Genomic DNA, 13,455 nt, shown 5'->3' with positions numbered 1-13,455 from the left:
GCTTCTCCTTACCATATCTTTACATCATTCTGTCCATTGGCAAGTATTACAGCAGGCTGGTGAGTGCAATGCCATGTATACACTATATACACATTATGATATATACCGTTTTAGTGCTAGGAATTTCCAAAATAATATTTTGCGAGTTAATTTCGGTAATGATTTAAACTTTGTCTGGACTGACAAGAAAATCAGCCAATTATGTAATATTTATGTGAATACTTGAAACAACGTTTTGTTTTTCTTCATCAAAGTGTTTGTTTGTTTTCTAACCCTTCTTTGTGTTGCTATATACGGGAAACGTTTACACATTATATGTAGGGGGATCAGTTGTGTAGTCATTGCAGCTCCATGGGGTATCCAATCATATAATCTCATTTCTCCCTTTATACCTGGGAAGATTTGCTGGAAAAGGAGGATGACTAATAATCTGAGAGTTGTGTATGACCAATTTAAAGGAATTTTATACATTTAAAAAATTCTTATGACAGGTGAAAATAACAAATATACACATACAGACATTTTAAATCTCCTGATGCTCCAGGGCAGACACCCCTGTAAATTCCCCCGCTGTCTTTGTTTATATCGCTGAAGCAATGATGTGCTGTACCGACACATGACTGATGCAGCCAATCCCTGGTCGCAGTGATGACATTAGTATATATGGCATGTGACCCCTGCAGCCAGAAATTTGCTTTGGTGGTCAAATGTAGGTACTGCAAGTCATTGCTTCAGTAAACAAAGACCAGAGGACTGCACTGGAGCGGTGGGGGATTTATAAAGTGTATATGTGATGGATAATCCCTTTAATGAGGAAAGGCTCTAGACCTGTGTGGGAATATGCAGAATAAAAACAGTGACTAAAGCAACATTCTACATCTGTTATGGGTGAATGATCCGAATTGTACTGTCTATGCGTATATATTTATTTATATAGGTCTATAATTATATATAGATTACAATATTCTGCATATAGGATGGATGATAAACAGATACATAGAAAGATATGGTATACAGGGAGAGTGTGTGACTAGTATAAGTACAGAATATAAGTACTACAGACCCTTGGATGTGTATAATTATGAATTACATCCATGAAAATACACAAGTCATAATGATAAGTGATGTGTGTGAATGGGCCCTTACATATAGACTATAATAAAGTTAGCGTGCACAATATATGCCGTGTCATGGCTCTCTGCCCCCCCCTGTAGCTCAGGTTCCACGTGCCAGCTCTTTGTTTCATCAGCAATGATTCTGCGGAAGGAAAATCTGCAGAGAAAGGAGGAGGGAGCAATCGTACACCTTTTACGACACAGGCCTACTGCAGAGCACGGTGTAAACTACATGAGATCTGCAGGGCACAGACATGCCTTGTGGTTCTACAGGTCGCTCACTAAATAACAGAAGAATAATGTGCCACGTGAAGCATAATCCGTGAACATAGCCCTTCCATCATAGACCCGCAGCGCATAATGTCATTCTCCCAGTCCTTCTCCTAGGACAATAACATTTTCATTGCATAATCCGGGATAATCCTCCTAGGCTGATCGTGTTCTGGTACTCTTGGATACACATAGTAATCTCCCTAGATTGTAGATAAACTCACAGGACACATCCAAAGTTTATGAAAAAGAACATTCTAGACCCTAGGACTGTGCACAGAACAGCAAATACTGTATTATAGACAGTCCTCTAAGTAGATGTGCCAACCACTGGTGGCAGAGTAATGGAGGGATTAAAGCTGTTTACAGACACTTGATTGGAAGATTTTACACACCCAGTTCTTTCTGAGAGGAATCGGCCATTTTCAATTTTTCCAGAGTTTCCCCTATATGAATAGGAGGTTTCTAGAAGACGCTCACTCCTCCTTCCTCCATAAATTTAACATGCACATCCCGAGCGTTCAGAGATCGGGGATCATAAGATCCGGCCCAATAATCTTCAACTACCAGTTGTTTAATGTCAGCTTTACATTAGAGACAGTATCATACATGCAGGTCAGGAAAATATACAGTAAAGTGGTCAATACCTAACTCACATTTTGGTCACAAAAAAATGGCCTGGAGATGTTGGATATGCTTTCACACCACATTTTTTCTCTACCCTTTCTACAGTTTTTCTTTTTTTTTTTTTTGGGGAAACTGATTCAGATATATATTTGCATACTTTTTTTTTGCCCCCCAAAAATGATTCCTTTCATGGTTTTCACCTACCCTTCGGCTTCTTCACAAAAAGTAGCACCTACAACTAGAAGTTGTGGGGAGAATTTCCTATCGGGCCTCCATCTTCAACAGACAATGCAGTCTTCATGTATACAAAATCCCGTGTGGAGGTACGTGGAGCCCCTATCGGTTCATAAGACGAACACGTAGATACTCCAGGTGCAACGGTGATACAGCATTCATACTGAGGTACAGTATAGGCACATAGCTGGCAATGGCTGCTGTACTATGGACCCATACAAGACGGACCCACAAAATGGTCATGTGCATGAGCCCTAATATGTTGATGGCTGTGCCAGCTGTGCTGCCAGTCGTTTAAATGAATGGTTATCTGCCTGCCATTGAATATGGCCCAACTTAGGCCAAAAGAATTTAAAACTGACCCATCGGGGCAATCGTGCTGCCCTATCTGAACATGAATAGCCTCACAGGTCCACTTTAACTGGTCCTGCCCCTATCATTCAGAAGTATTTTATAAATAAATGCTAAAATGCTTATAGCCTTTTGTGCACAACAGATGTATGTACAAGGTGAACCTTGTGGTTGCAGTGGAGTCTGGGCAGATTGGCCTCACCAGATACAGAGATGCCCCCTCTGCAGGAACAGCTAGATTCGCACACAAGGAAGAAGGGAACCAGTTGGAGGATAAGCCTGGTCTCCTCTACTTCAATGAGGGGGTTGTGGTGGTATAAAGACATGAACCGGCACCATGGGGTCCCATCTCCTCTACTACAATGAGGGGGTGTGGTGGTATAAAGACATGAACCGGCACCATGGGGTCCCATCTCCTCTACTACAATGAGGGGGTGTGGTGGTATAAAGACATGAACCGGCACCATGGGGTCCCATCTCCTCTACGTCTGCCATGGCTTGCAGTTCAAGAACCCAGACAATGCCATACATTTGCCAAATTGTGAATTCGATTACATTTTACATGGAGCACAAAACAATCACTGTACGCTGTACCAATTATCGAAATAATCTTTTACATGATGCTAACGGGGCTGTATTATGAATCACATTTGCATTATGAAGATCGTATTAAATTCATGTGTCCTCAGAATCCGTTGCAGCCTCACATCGTCGTATTAACCCCAACTTTACCACTTGGCTGCAATGTTTTTATGCAATTAAATCTTATTTTCAATATATTTGACAGAAAATGTACTTGACAATGTTTTTGTTCAGGAAATTTAACATCACAATAAATGTTGCACAGTGAAGGGCATTTGCAAAACTGTATTTCCTAAATGTATTTCTTATTTCTCACTTATCAGATATTATTGCATATGACAACGCATGATATGGCACATGCTCTATCCCCAGTACATGCGCCTCCTTTCCCGTTTAGGGAAGACTGACTAAGCTCCTCCCACTAGCTCTAAACCCATATTTTTTTGGACTGTACCAAGTTGATATAGATAACCTAAAAAATCATATAGATTCAATAGTGCTACAACATAATAATGTTTGCTACTGAATAATTTATTGCTATCGAGCAAACACATATCTGGAACGATTTATTACCAGATTTGTATTTTTTTTAGCGTTTCTATTTGCTCTTCCCCTTTGTCAATATTGGTACGTTCCATTTGGCTCGGCCCACTCTCACCAGAGCTGTGGACTGGGCGAACGGCGTCGCGCGGGATCCGTGACGTCACTTCTAGGAAGCTATAAAATCTCTATTCCTGGCGCCATTCCTGCATTCCAACCGGCTAGGACCAAGCGGAGACAGCTTTTATATAGATTAACGCTCCGAATCTGCGCACACTAACGCCGAAATGAACGGACAGATACTAAACGGTTTCCATGACTCGCTCATCGATGAGGGCAGCTTTCTTTTTACCTCTGAATCTGTTGGAGAAGGGCACCCTGGTGAGTATGAGAAGCTGTGTTATGCCGAAAAGCGAGTGGTAGGGGTGACGTAATCATTCGTCTAGTTTTGCGCAAAGTTGTATTAAACGGTATGGAGAGAAGTGGCGGTGTTGTGTCCGTGGACGCGCCTGGTGTTCGCGGCTCCGCAATGCAGCTGAGAACACGTGGTTTCTGCGGCCCCTCCTGTCTTGTTCCCAGCTGCAGTGTATCCCTGGGTGAGCGATCTCCCTGCTCTGGGGATTGGGCAGATCACTGCAGCCAATCGGTCTCTAAGGCAGTAATGAAGATCCTGATCCACCAGGTGGCACATGACGTGTGCTCTTGTGACTGGTCCCTATCACTGCTTACCAAGGTGTAACCTAAGCCCCGTTACAATACACACCTGCAGGGCACGATTAAGATCACAGTATAAAGGAATCCCTGTATATACCGATAGCTGCTTGTATGCATTGCACTAGATTGTTTTATGGGTTATATCAAGGATTGGGTAGATTAACCCCTTGTCAGTATGATTGACACCTATCAAGTTAAAAGCGCTGTCATCAATCTTGGCTTAAAGGGTGATGCTTAGCTGACATTTTTCTTGCATAACTAAGGTGACCATGTCTCTGGATTGTGACACTTATTATTCCCCCATCAGATCAGCTGAATTCTACCACCATCATGTGACTTGACAGAAAATGGGTATTGGGTTTATATTTAAGTGTTGGTAGTACTATGGTCTGTCTTGCTTTATTGCAGCCTACAGGTGCTCATAGCTGAGCGGCCATGATGGCAGCACGAGGCAGTCATGTATCCTTGTGCGTCAGCTGTGACTGCCTGGTGGGTGTGGGAGGGGATGGCCCAATGGCTGAGTGTTGATCAGGTTTGACATCAGGTCCTGGCCAGCCGCACTCTGTTGTGTAGATGCCTATATGTTGTTGGATCACAGCCAAGTTCTGTTTATGCTTTTCAGGGTAAGGGCAGCGGGCAGGGATAGTGCCGCCTTACTGCTACTTGGGTTTGATTGGCAGTTTTAGTTTCCTTAGGAAGTAAACAGACAAATGTGGCGTATGAGCTATCCAAGTATCTTGTGCAATATTTATCTGGTTGTCAACTCCCTCTTATAGTAATTGAGCATTAACCATGCGTAACATAATGAGTCTTGTGAAAGAGCTTTTAGATCTGCAGTTTGTTACAAGCCAGAAATAGAGCAAAACATGTATAGTGTCTCTGGCTGTATGGGAATTTTGCAGACCTCCACTCATTAATCCCATCAAAGCATAGTCTGCCCCTGGCTGATGGGGAACAATAGATTGTATTTAAAAAGGCTGTCACCAGATTATAAGTGCCCTGTCTCCTACATAATCTGATCGGCGCTGTAATGTAGATAATAGTAGATTTTATTTAGAAAAATTGTAAATTTTGAGCAAATTATGCAGAATTTTAGATTTATGCTAATTCGTTTCTTAATAGACAACTGGGAGTGTTTTTACTTTACCAACTGGGCGTTGTACAGAGGAGTGTATGACGCTGACCAATCAGTGTCATACACTTCTCTCCATTCATTTTTAGCAGTACTCTCAACACAGCATGATCTCGTGAGATCACGCTGTGCAGTCATACTCCCATTTTAACTTTACCGAAGTGTCTTGTGAGTAAATAGCCAGGACGCGATGTCTAGTGACACTTCGGTAAAGTTTCTGTCAATGACAGCACACGTGATCTCACGAGATCATTCTGTGTAAGTACCCAAGAAACTTTACTGAAGTGTCGGCAGTGTGAATAGACATCACGTCCTTGATGGAGGTGATGTCTATTCACTCCCAAGACACTTCGGTAAAGTTATTATGGCAGTATGTGACTGCACGAGCGTGATCTCGCGTGATCATGCTGTGTTGAGTACTGTTAAAAATGAATGGAGAGAAGTTTGACACTGGTCAGCGTCATACACTTCTCTTTACAACACCCAGCTGGTATAAAAGTAAAAACATACCCAGTTGTCTAAAACTAATTGGCATAAATCTAAAATGGGTCATAACTTGCTAAAAATTGATTGGTTTTCAAAATAAAAAACACTTACCTACATTACAGTGCTGATTACATTATGTAGGAGATGGGGCACTTATAATGTGGTGACAGAGCCTCTAACTTTAAAGCAAAAGGTAAATGTCTTTAGTTTTAATAACTAAAGCAAGTGGGATCATGTAGGGTTTGCATGTCAGCATAGTATTTCAGTCACTACACTGGTAACCTGACCCCCCCTGCAGTCTTTACGAGGGCAGCAGGTGTTGGTGATGCCACCTTATATGGAGGAGAGTGTTGCCCATCTCGTTCTGAGTTATATAGTCTGCTGCACAAAGGTCAATGCCTTGAAAATGTTTCCTCCACTCACATTATCCTCATAAATCATGGATATTTGCAAGACCCCCCTCAAACCTCCCTGAACACTGCTCAGACTTGTTTCTTAGATTTGAATTGACCTTTGCTTAGACTAGTCAAATTTTGTCTGTCCTTATTCTGGAAATCGGTGGTGGCCCAAGATTGTCCTGCTAATGTGATCTTATCCCATATCAGAAGATCATGTTGACGCTATTATACGCAGCCATAAATACTTGTCTCTTGTCTTGCTGATTTCTTATTTGGCTTCTAAATTTTATTACAGACAAAATCTGTGACCAAATAAGTGATGCAGTCCTGGATGCCCATCTCAAGCAGGACCCCAATGCCAAAGTGGCTTGCGGTAAGGGTTGGATTACTACTCTTATTACTGCAATATCTAAGAAGTGTGTGAGTATTTGAGGATGTGACTTGACTGCTGTTCTTGCATACAGAAACTGTGGCAAAGACTGGTATGATTCTCCTCGCTGGTGAGATCACTTCAAGGGCTGCAGTGGACTACCAGAAGGTTGTGCGGGACACAATCAAGCATATTGGCTATGATGATTCCTCCAAAGGTGAGTAAATGATCTAAGGAAACAATCCATACTGATGTGGGTAATATCTTGCAATTAAATCTCTAATGGATTTTCTTTAGGTTTTGACTACAAGACCTGCAATGTGTTGGTTGCCCTTGAACAGCAGTCTCCTGACATTGCCCAGGGTGTCCACTTAGATAGGAATGAAGAGGATGTTGGAGCAGGGGATCAGGTGAGAAGTATTTTGAAGAATTTTTAGCTGCTCAATACCATAAAATATGGCTGTCATACTAAATGCCTCCTTTTTGCAGGGCCTCATGTTTGGCTACGCTACTGATGAGACCGAGGAGTGCATGCCCCTGACAATAGTCCTGGCACACAGATTAAATGCTAGGATGGCAGAGCTGCGTCGCGATGGCACCCTGCCCTGGCTACGTCCTGACTCTAAGACCCAGGTGAGGGAGGTTTGCTGACCACATAGCTATTCCCTGTCACATGATAGGGTGCGTTTAACAGCGTGTTTTATTTGCCAGGTGACAGTCCAGTATATGCAGGACCGTGGAGCGGTCATCCCAATTAGAGTGCACACCATTGTAGTCTCTGTACAGCATGATGAGGAAATCTGCCTGGATGAGATGCGTGATGCTCTAAAGGAGAAAATTGTCAAGGCTGTGGTTCCTGCCAAGTACCTGGATGATGATACAATCTACCACCTGCAACCCAGTGGGCGCTTTGTTATTGGTGGTCCACAGGTCAGTAGAAACTGCCTAACATCCTGCTACTGGAATATTGGGTCTTATTTTGCTAGACCTCATCAAACTGTCATTTCAGGGAGATGCTGGCTTAACTGGACGTAAGATTATTGTGGATACTTATGGTGGCTGGGGCGCTCATGGTGGTGGAGCCTTCTCTGGCAAGGACTATACAAAGGTGGATAGATCTGCTGCTTATGCTGCCCGTTGGGTGGCAAAATCCCTAATTAAGGCTGGCCTCTGCCGCCGTGTCCTTGTTCAGGTATGTAAAGATCCTTGTGGTTTTGTATTGGAGGAAAGAAGGCTTGTCAGTTTCTTTACAATGCCCTTTGCCTGTGATGTTCACACTGTAGATCTTAATCTCTTAAATAGGTTTCCTATGCAATTGGTGTTGCCCATCCTCTGTCTATTTCAATCTTCCACTATGGGACCTCACAAAAGAGCGAGAGGGAGCTGCTGGCTATAGTAAAGAAGAACTTTGACCTCCGCCCTGGTGTCATTGTCAGGTAAAGTCTGCAACAAGTTTTGCTTTGTTTACCAAAGAGGTGGGAGGGAAGCGCTTCTTAGATGTCCTTGCTGTAGCTAGTCTAAACTCGGTAAGGGCTTGTCCTACAGTGTATGCTGAGCACTGTAGGCCCAATAAGAAGATTGAAAGGGGTTTCGGGCCACTGGTGGACCCTACGGTAGGCAGTCTATTTTTGGTGAGTATAGTGTCCGGGATGTCCCCAGGGTAAGTGCCCTGTACAGAAGCCATGGGGCAGGATCCTGCCATAGCTGATATTTATTTGATAACATGCAGCATAAGTAAGAATGTGTTTAACAAGCAAACTTGTATATTCCAGGGATCTGGATCTGAAGAAGCCAATTTATCAGAGGACTGCAGCCTATGGTCATTTTGGTAGGGACAGCTTCCCCTGGGAAGTGCCCAAAAAGCTGGAGTATTGATTGTTAGGCTTTTCCTCCTGACCTGCTGGCGTTATATACAGAGAAGCCTGCAGATTCCTAGGGAGGAAAAGGCCCTGTATAACCTTTCCTGTCATCCTATTGGTTCACTGTAGTTTCCAGTGCCATGTCCTGCTTTCTTGTGGAAAGGGTACAATGTATGAGCTAGTCACCACCTCTGCATCTTTGCTGTCAATCTGTCTTCTATTGGTGCTTCTAGCGGACGTGGCTTTTCATTTCTTCCGGTAGCCTTAAGTGTTGTATCTCACGACCCAAGTATATTCTCCCCAGGCTTTCAGTAGACTCCTCTAGGCGCTACTGTCCTTTTATACTCTTCGGTATGGGTCTTGTTGGGTCCTAGATGCTGCTCTCTTTACTAGACAACTTTCAGTTGCGACAGCCCACGCGTGTCTAGTGTGCGTTTAATTATTCCCTATGCATACAACACAGCACTTTGCCAAAACCATACACTCGTAATTTCCAGTAGTTGTTCAGTGCACGCCTGTCCCTATAAAGTGGCCTCCTAGTGCTGTTACTATCTCCTGGTGCCTGTACTTGCATAGTTCTTAGTTTTTTTCTCTTCTGAAGAAACCTTTTCATACTGCCACACTGCACAAACCGCTCGCTGTCTCGTATATAATCTACTGCTGGCCAGTGCCATGTCAATGTTACATCCTCTGCATCTGGCTGGTGTGGCTACAGAGAAACCAGCTCAGTGCAGGGTTGAGGCACTGGCTTGCAGCAGGCAGGGAGAGGGAAGAATTTACTTGAAAAAGGATGTGATCTGCTTTATTTATTGTGTTGCCAGGCATGGGCGTAAGTACAGAGTAGCCTTTGCTGCCGGCAATGTCCTATTTTAATTTTTTTTTAAATACACTTTATGCTGTTCATTGGTTCTGATCACCTCTCCAGTCACCTCTGGCATGCTAAGGTGTAGTACAGAAAAGCCTTAGCTGTGCCCTGCAGAGGCCCTGGCTTGTGTTAACATGTATATCTCATGCGATCGGAGTGTCCTCTGCAGGAAGCACACTATACCAGTGTTGTACAGAGAAACTGGTGGTTTACAAGCTTGGCCTGCAGGGGATCCCCTGACTGCTAATGGGTTACACTATCCTCCCAAACAATTTTTACTACTCCATGTGTCTGGTTCTGGTAAAAGAAAATACAATCACAGCAAGATTTCATGAATAAAGTATTAGGTGCTCCCTTTAAAACCTGTGTCCAGTTTGTTTTTTGCATGCCAGAGGTTCTGCTCCTGGCATACATAGTGATCACCATAGCATATGTTAAATGAGGCATCATGGTGGCAGGTTTTATCACCCAGGACAGATGGGCCTGGTGGCTGTCCCATGTTAACTTATTTGGTAAAAAAAAAAATGCAGTTCTGCTGGAGCAAGGAATCCTGCATGGGTTCTTGCCAGCCAGGAATAAAGAGGTTGGTAATTGGCTGGCCCTTACTGCAGCCTGGGCTATCACTTGTGTACTCTACGGGGGTTTGCCCATCAGTGATATATAGCTTGCTGAGCTATGCGGTTTTCCTAACTCCCATAGAAGTGAATAGTGGTTACAGATACTGCACAGCTTGTGTGCGATGTGGTGTCTGTAACTGCCATCCACTTCTATGGGAGTTACCGAAGTGTAGCTCAGTGAGCTATGATGGTTTCCTGATTACATGCTTGGAAATTACAAAGTGGGGTGGGAACCAAGAAAGGTAGAATGGGGTTCAGGGGACCATGTTCTAGAGAGGTGGGACCCACATCTAACATGGCATGTGCCAGATCTGTCACTGATGGCCAAACACCTTTAACCCCCCCCCCCCCCCCCCCACCAGGAGTGGGCTATTAGGTCATGGTAACTGCATTGTTTGTGCTCCATGGCCTAATAGTACATTCTGCATGCAAGGTGCATTCATGAGCTGTGATGGCTGCCGTTTCTCACAGCAGGCTATCACAGCTCAATGGACCGGGACCAGTTGTGAATGTCCTACTGTGGTGATTGTTGCTATTGGCTAGTCAGTGACTAATTGACCAATAGCGGTGATTTGTCACGTGAGCTCCCTGACGTCACATCCTGCTGCAACCGCCCTGAATGTCTTGACCTAGCGAGGTGTTCAGAGTGGTTGTGAGCTATATATTTTTTTTTTATTTGGGCTTAAGCACAACGAACATGTCCCAACAGTCCCTAGGACCACCACAGTTGAAGCCCCTGGGAGAAGTGATCCCTCTGCAGTTGAAACCCCTGAGCGAAGTGACCCATTTGGATGGCCACATGACAATGAGCCCCGGGTACACGGACAGCTGGGGAATAAAGTTTAGTACGCAGGGCCTAGTGAGATGGACCTTTTTCAAGTTCTTTTTCACTGACTTTAGAGCTTATGGTCTCCCAGACAAATTTATATACCTAACAGTATACCACCAAGAACCCCACCTCATTTTATGCCCAATCCCACAGGTGTACCCCTGTAGACATAAGAGTTGGGCAAGTTCTGTGGTCTGCACTTGAACATGGGGCTTCTGAAAGCCATCCATTAGGACCTACTGGAGCACGGACATTTTATACCACACCCTGATGTACCATGTCCAGGATGTGTTGAGTGCTTCCTACGTTATACTGATAATGAGCTGTGCCCACCCTGAGATTACCCCAGTTTTGACAGTTTATATGAACTGAGGCCCCTATTAGACCATTTCAGTGCCTGATTTGCCCAAGCATACACCCCTGAGAAGTGTATTTGTTGAGTCCTTGGTACATTTTAGAGGGAGGCTTCAATTCTGTGAGTACCTGCCGGGTAAGAGGGCAAGGTATGATGTGAAGATGTATAAGCTGTGCGAGAGTGCATCAGGGTATTCCTACAAATTTAGGATATACAAAGGGAAGGACACCAATATTGAGCCCCCAGAATGCCCCCCCCCTTACTGGGAGTTAATGCAAAAAAATTGTGTGGGATTTGGTGCACCCACTGCTGGACCAGGGTTACCACCTCTACCTGGATAATTTTTATACCAGCGTCCCACTCTTCAACTGCCTCGCTTCCAGACATCCTGTGGCATGTGGCACTGAGAGAAAAAAATAAATCAGAGGCTTCCCTAAGACTCTGTTTGGGTTAACACTCAGAAGGGGTGAGAGCAGGGCACATTCTAGCAGCAACATATTGTGTCAAGTACAAGAGAGATGTCCTTATATTGACAATACATGGCCACACCAGTACCCATGTACCAGTACAGAGACCCCCAAACCAGACTGCATCCTGGACTACAATAGGTACATGAGAGGGGTGGACTTGTCAGATCAAGTCCTGAAGCGCCATGCGGTGTGGTATAAGAAGCTGGCCGGGCACATCATACAGATGGCATTGTACAATGCGTACGTGCTACGTCTATGTGCAGGCCAGACGGGAACTTTCCTGGAATGTCAAGAGGTGGTTATTAAAGGGAAAGAGGTACAGAGTCTGCTATAAGAGGGGGATAAGGAAAAACACAACACATCAATGTGACACGTGTCCTGAAAAACCAGGGCTCTGTATAAAAGATTGTTTTAACCCTTTCCTGCTGCAGCCATTTTTTGGATTTTCACTTGGTTTTTCCTCCCCACCTTCCAAAGCCACAACTCTTATCCATCAATATTGGCGCATGAGGGCTTGTTTTTGCAGGACGAGTTGTAGATTTTCACAGTACCATTTTTTTGTATCTCAATGTAGTGGGAAACGAGAAAAAAAAATGTGGTGTGGAATAGGAAAAAACAGCAATTCCACAAACTTTTGTGTGGTTTTGTTTTTATGGCGTTCACCGTATGGTAAAAACTGCATGTTAACATTCTGCGGGTCAATACGAAAACAGCGATACCAAATTTATATAGTTCTTCATGCTTTACTACTTTTAAGAGGAAAAAACTGATTGTTAAAAATAAAATTGGAGTTTTGTCACCACATTCAACAAAATCTGGACTCCAAAGAACAAATAGCGCTCCTTTCCTTTTGAGCCCTCCCATGGGCCCAAACGGCAGTTTATCACCACAAATTGGGGATTGCTGCACTCAGGACAAATTGGGCATCAAAATGGAGTATTTTATTCCTTGTGAAAATAAATTTTGAGCCAAAACTACATATTAAAAAGAATTTTTATTTTTTAAATGCACAGCCCAATTCAAATAAGTTCAGTGAAAAAACTGTGTCTAAATGGTCACAACACCCATAAATTAATTCCTTGAGAGGTTTAGTTTCCAAAACGGGGTCAGTTTTGGGAGATTTCTACTATTTCTGCACCACAAGACCTCTTCAAACCTGACATGCTGCCTAAAATATATTCCAATAAAAAAAACAGGCCCCAAAATGCACTAGGTGCTTCTTTGCTTATGGGGCTTGTGTTTTAGTCCACATGTGGGATATTTCTAAAAACTGCAGTAGCTGGCCAATACATATTTAATGGTGTTTCTCTGGTAAAACCTTCTCTGTGTTACAGAAAAAAAAAATTGATTAAAATAGAATTTCTACAAGAAAAATGAAATCTGCAAATTTCACCTCCACATTACTTGAATTCTTGTGTAATGCCTAAAGGGTTAAGAAGTTTTCTATATGCCGTTTTGAATACTTTGAGGGTTCTAGTTTTTAAACTAGGGTGTTTTATGGGGGTTTATAATACCTAGGCCCCCTCAAAGCCACTTCAGGACTGAACTGGTAGACAAAAAAAAATAAAGGCTTTTGAAATTTTCTTGAAAATATAAGAAATTGCTGTTTATGTTCTAAGCCTTGTAACGTCCTAGAAAAAT

General features: G+C 43.4%; 1 protein-coding gene across 1 annotated transcript; it reads left to right on the top strand.

Annotated features, from left to right (window-relative positions):
• Positions 1–3,916: 3,916 nt before the first annotated feature.
• On the top strand, positions 3,917–9,905 carry MAT2A (methionine adenosyltransferase 2A). The gene is made up of 9 exons (XM_075858568.1): positions 3,917–4,100; positions 6,745–6,822; positions 6,914–7,036; positions 7,117–7,229; positions 7,309–7,452; positions 7,531–7,749; positions 7,829–8,011; positions 8,122–8,255; positions 8,592–9,905. Exons 1-9 carry the CDS (start codon positions 4,007–4,009, stop codon positions 8,692–8,694), a joined length of 1,191 nt encoding a protein of 396 aa, XP_075714683.1. The 5' UTR covers positions 3,917–4,006; the 3' UTR covers positions 8,695–9,905.
• Positions 9,906–13,455: the final 3,550 nt, after the last annotated feature.

This window comes from Rhinoderma darwinii, chromosome 3, assembly GCF_050947455.1.
Source record: "Rhinoderma darwinii isolate aRhiDar2 chromosome 3, aRhiDar2.hap1, whole genome shotgun sequence".
Classification (NCBI taxonomy): Eukaryota; Metazoa; Chordata; class Amphibia; order Anura; family Rhinodermatidae; genus Rhinoderma; species Rhinoderma darwinii.
This window is presented reverse-complemented; position numbering and strand designations above follow the sequence as displayed.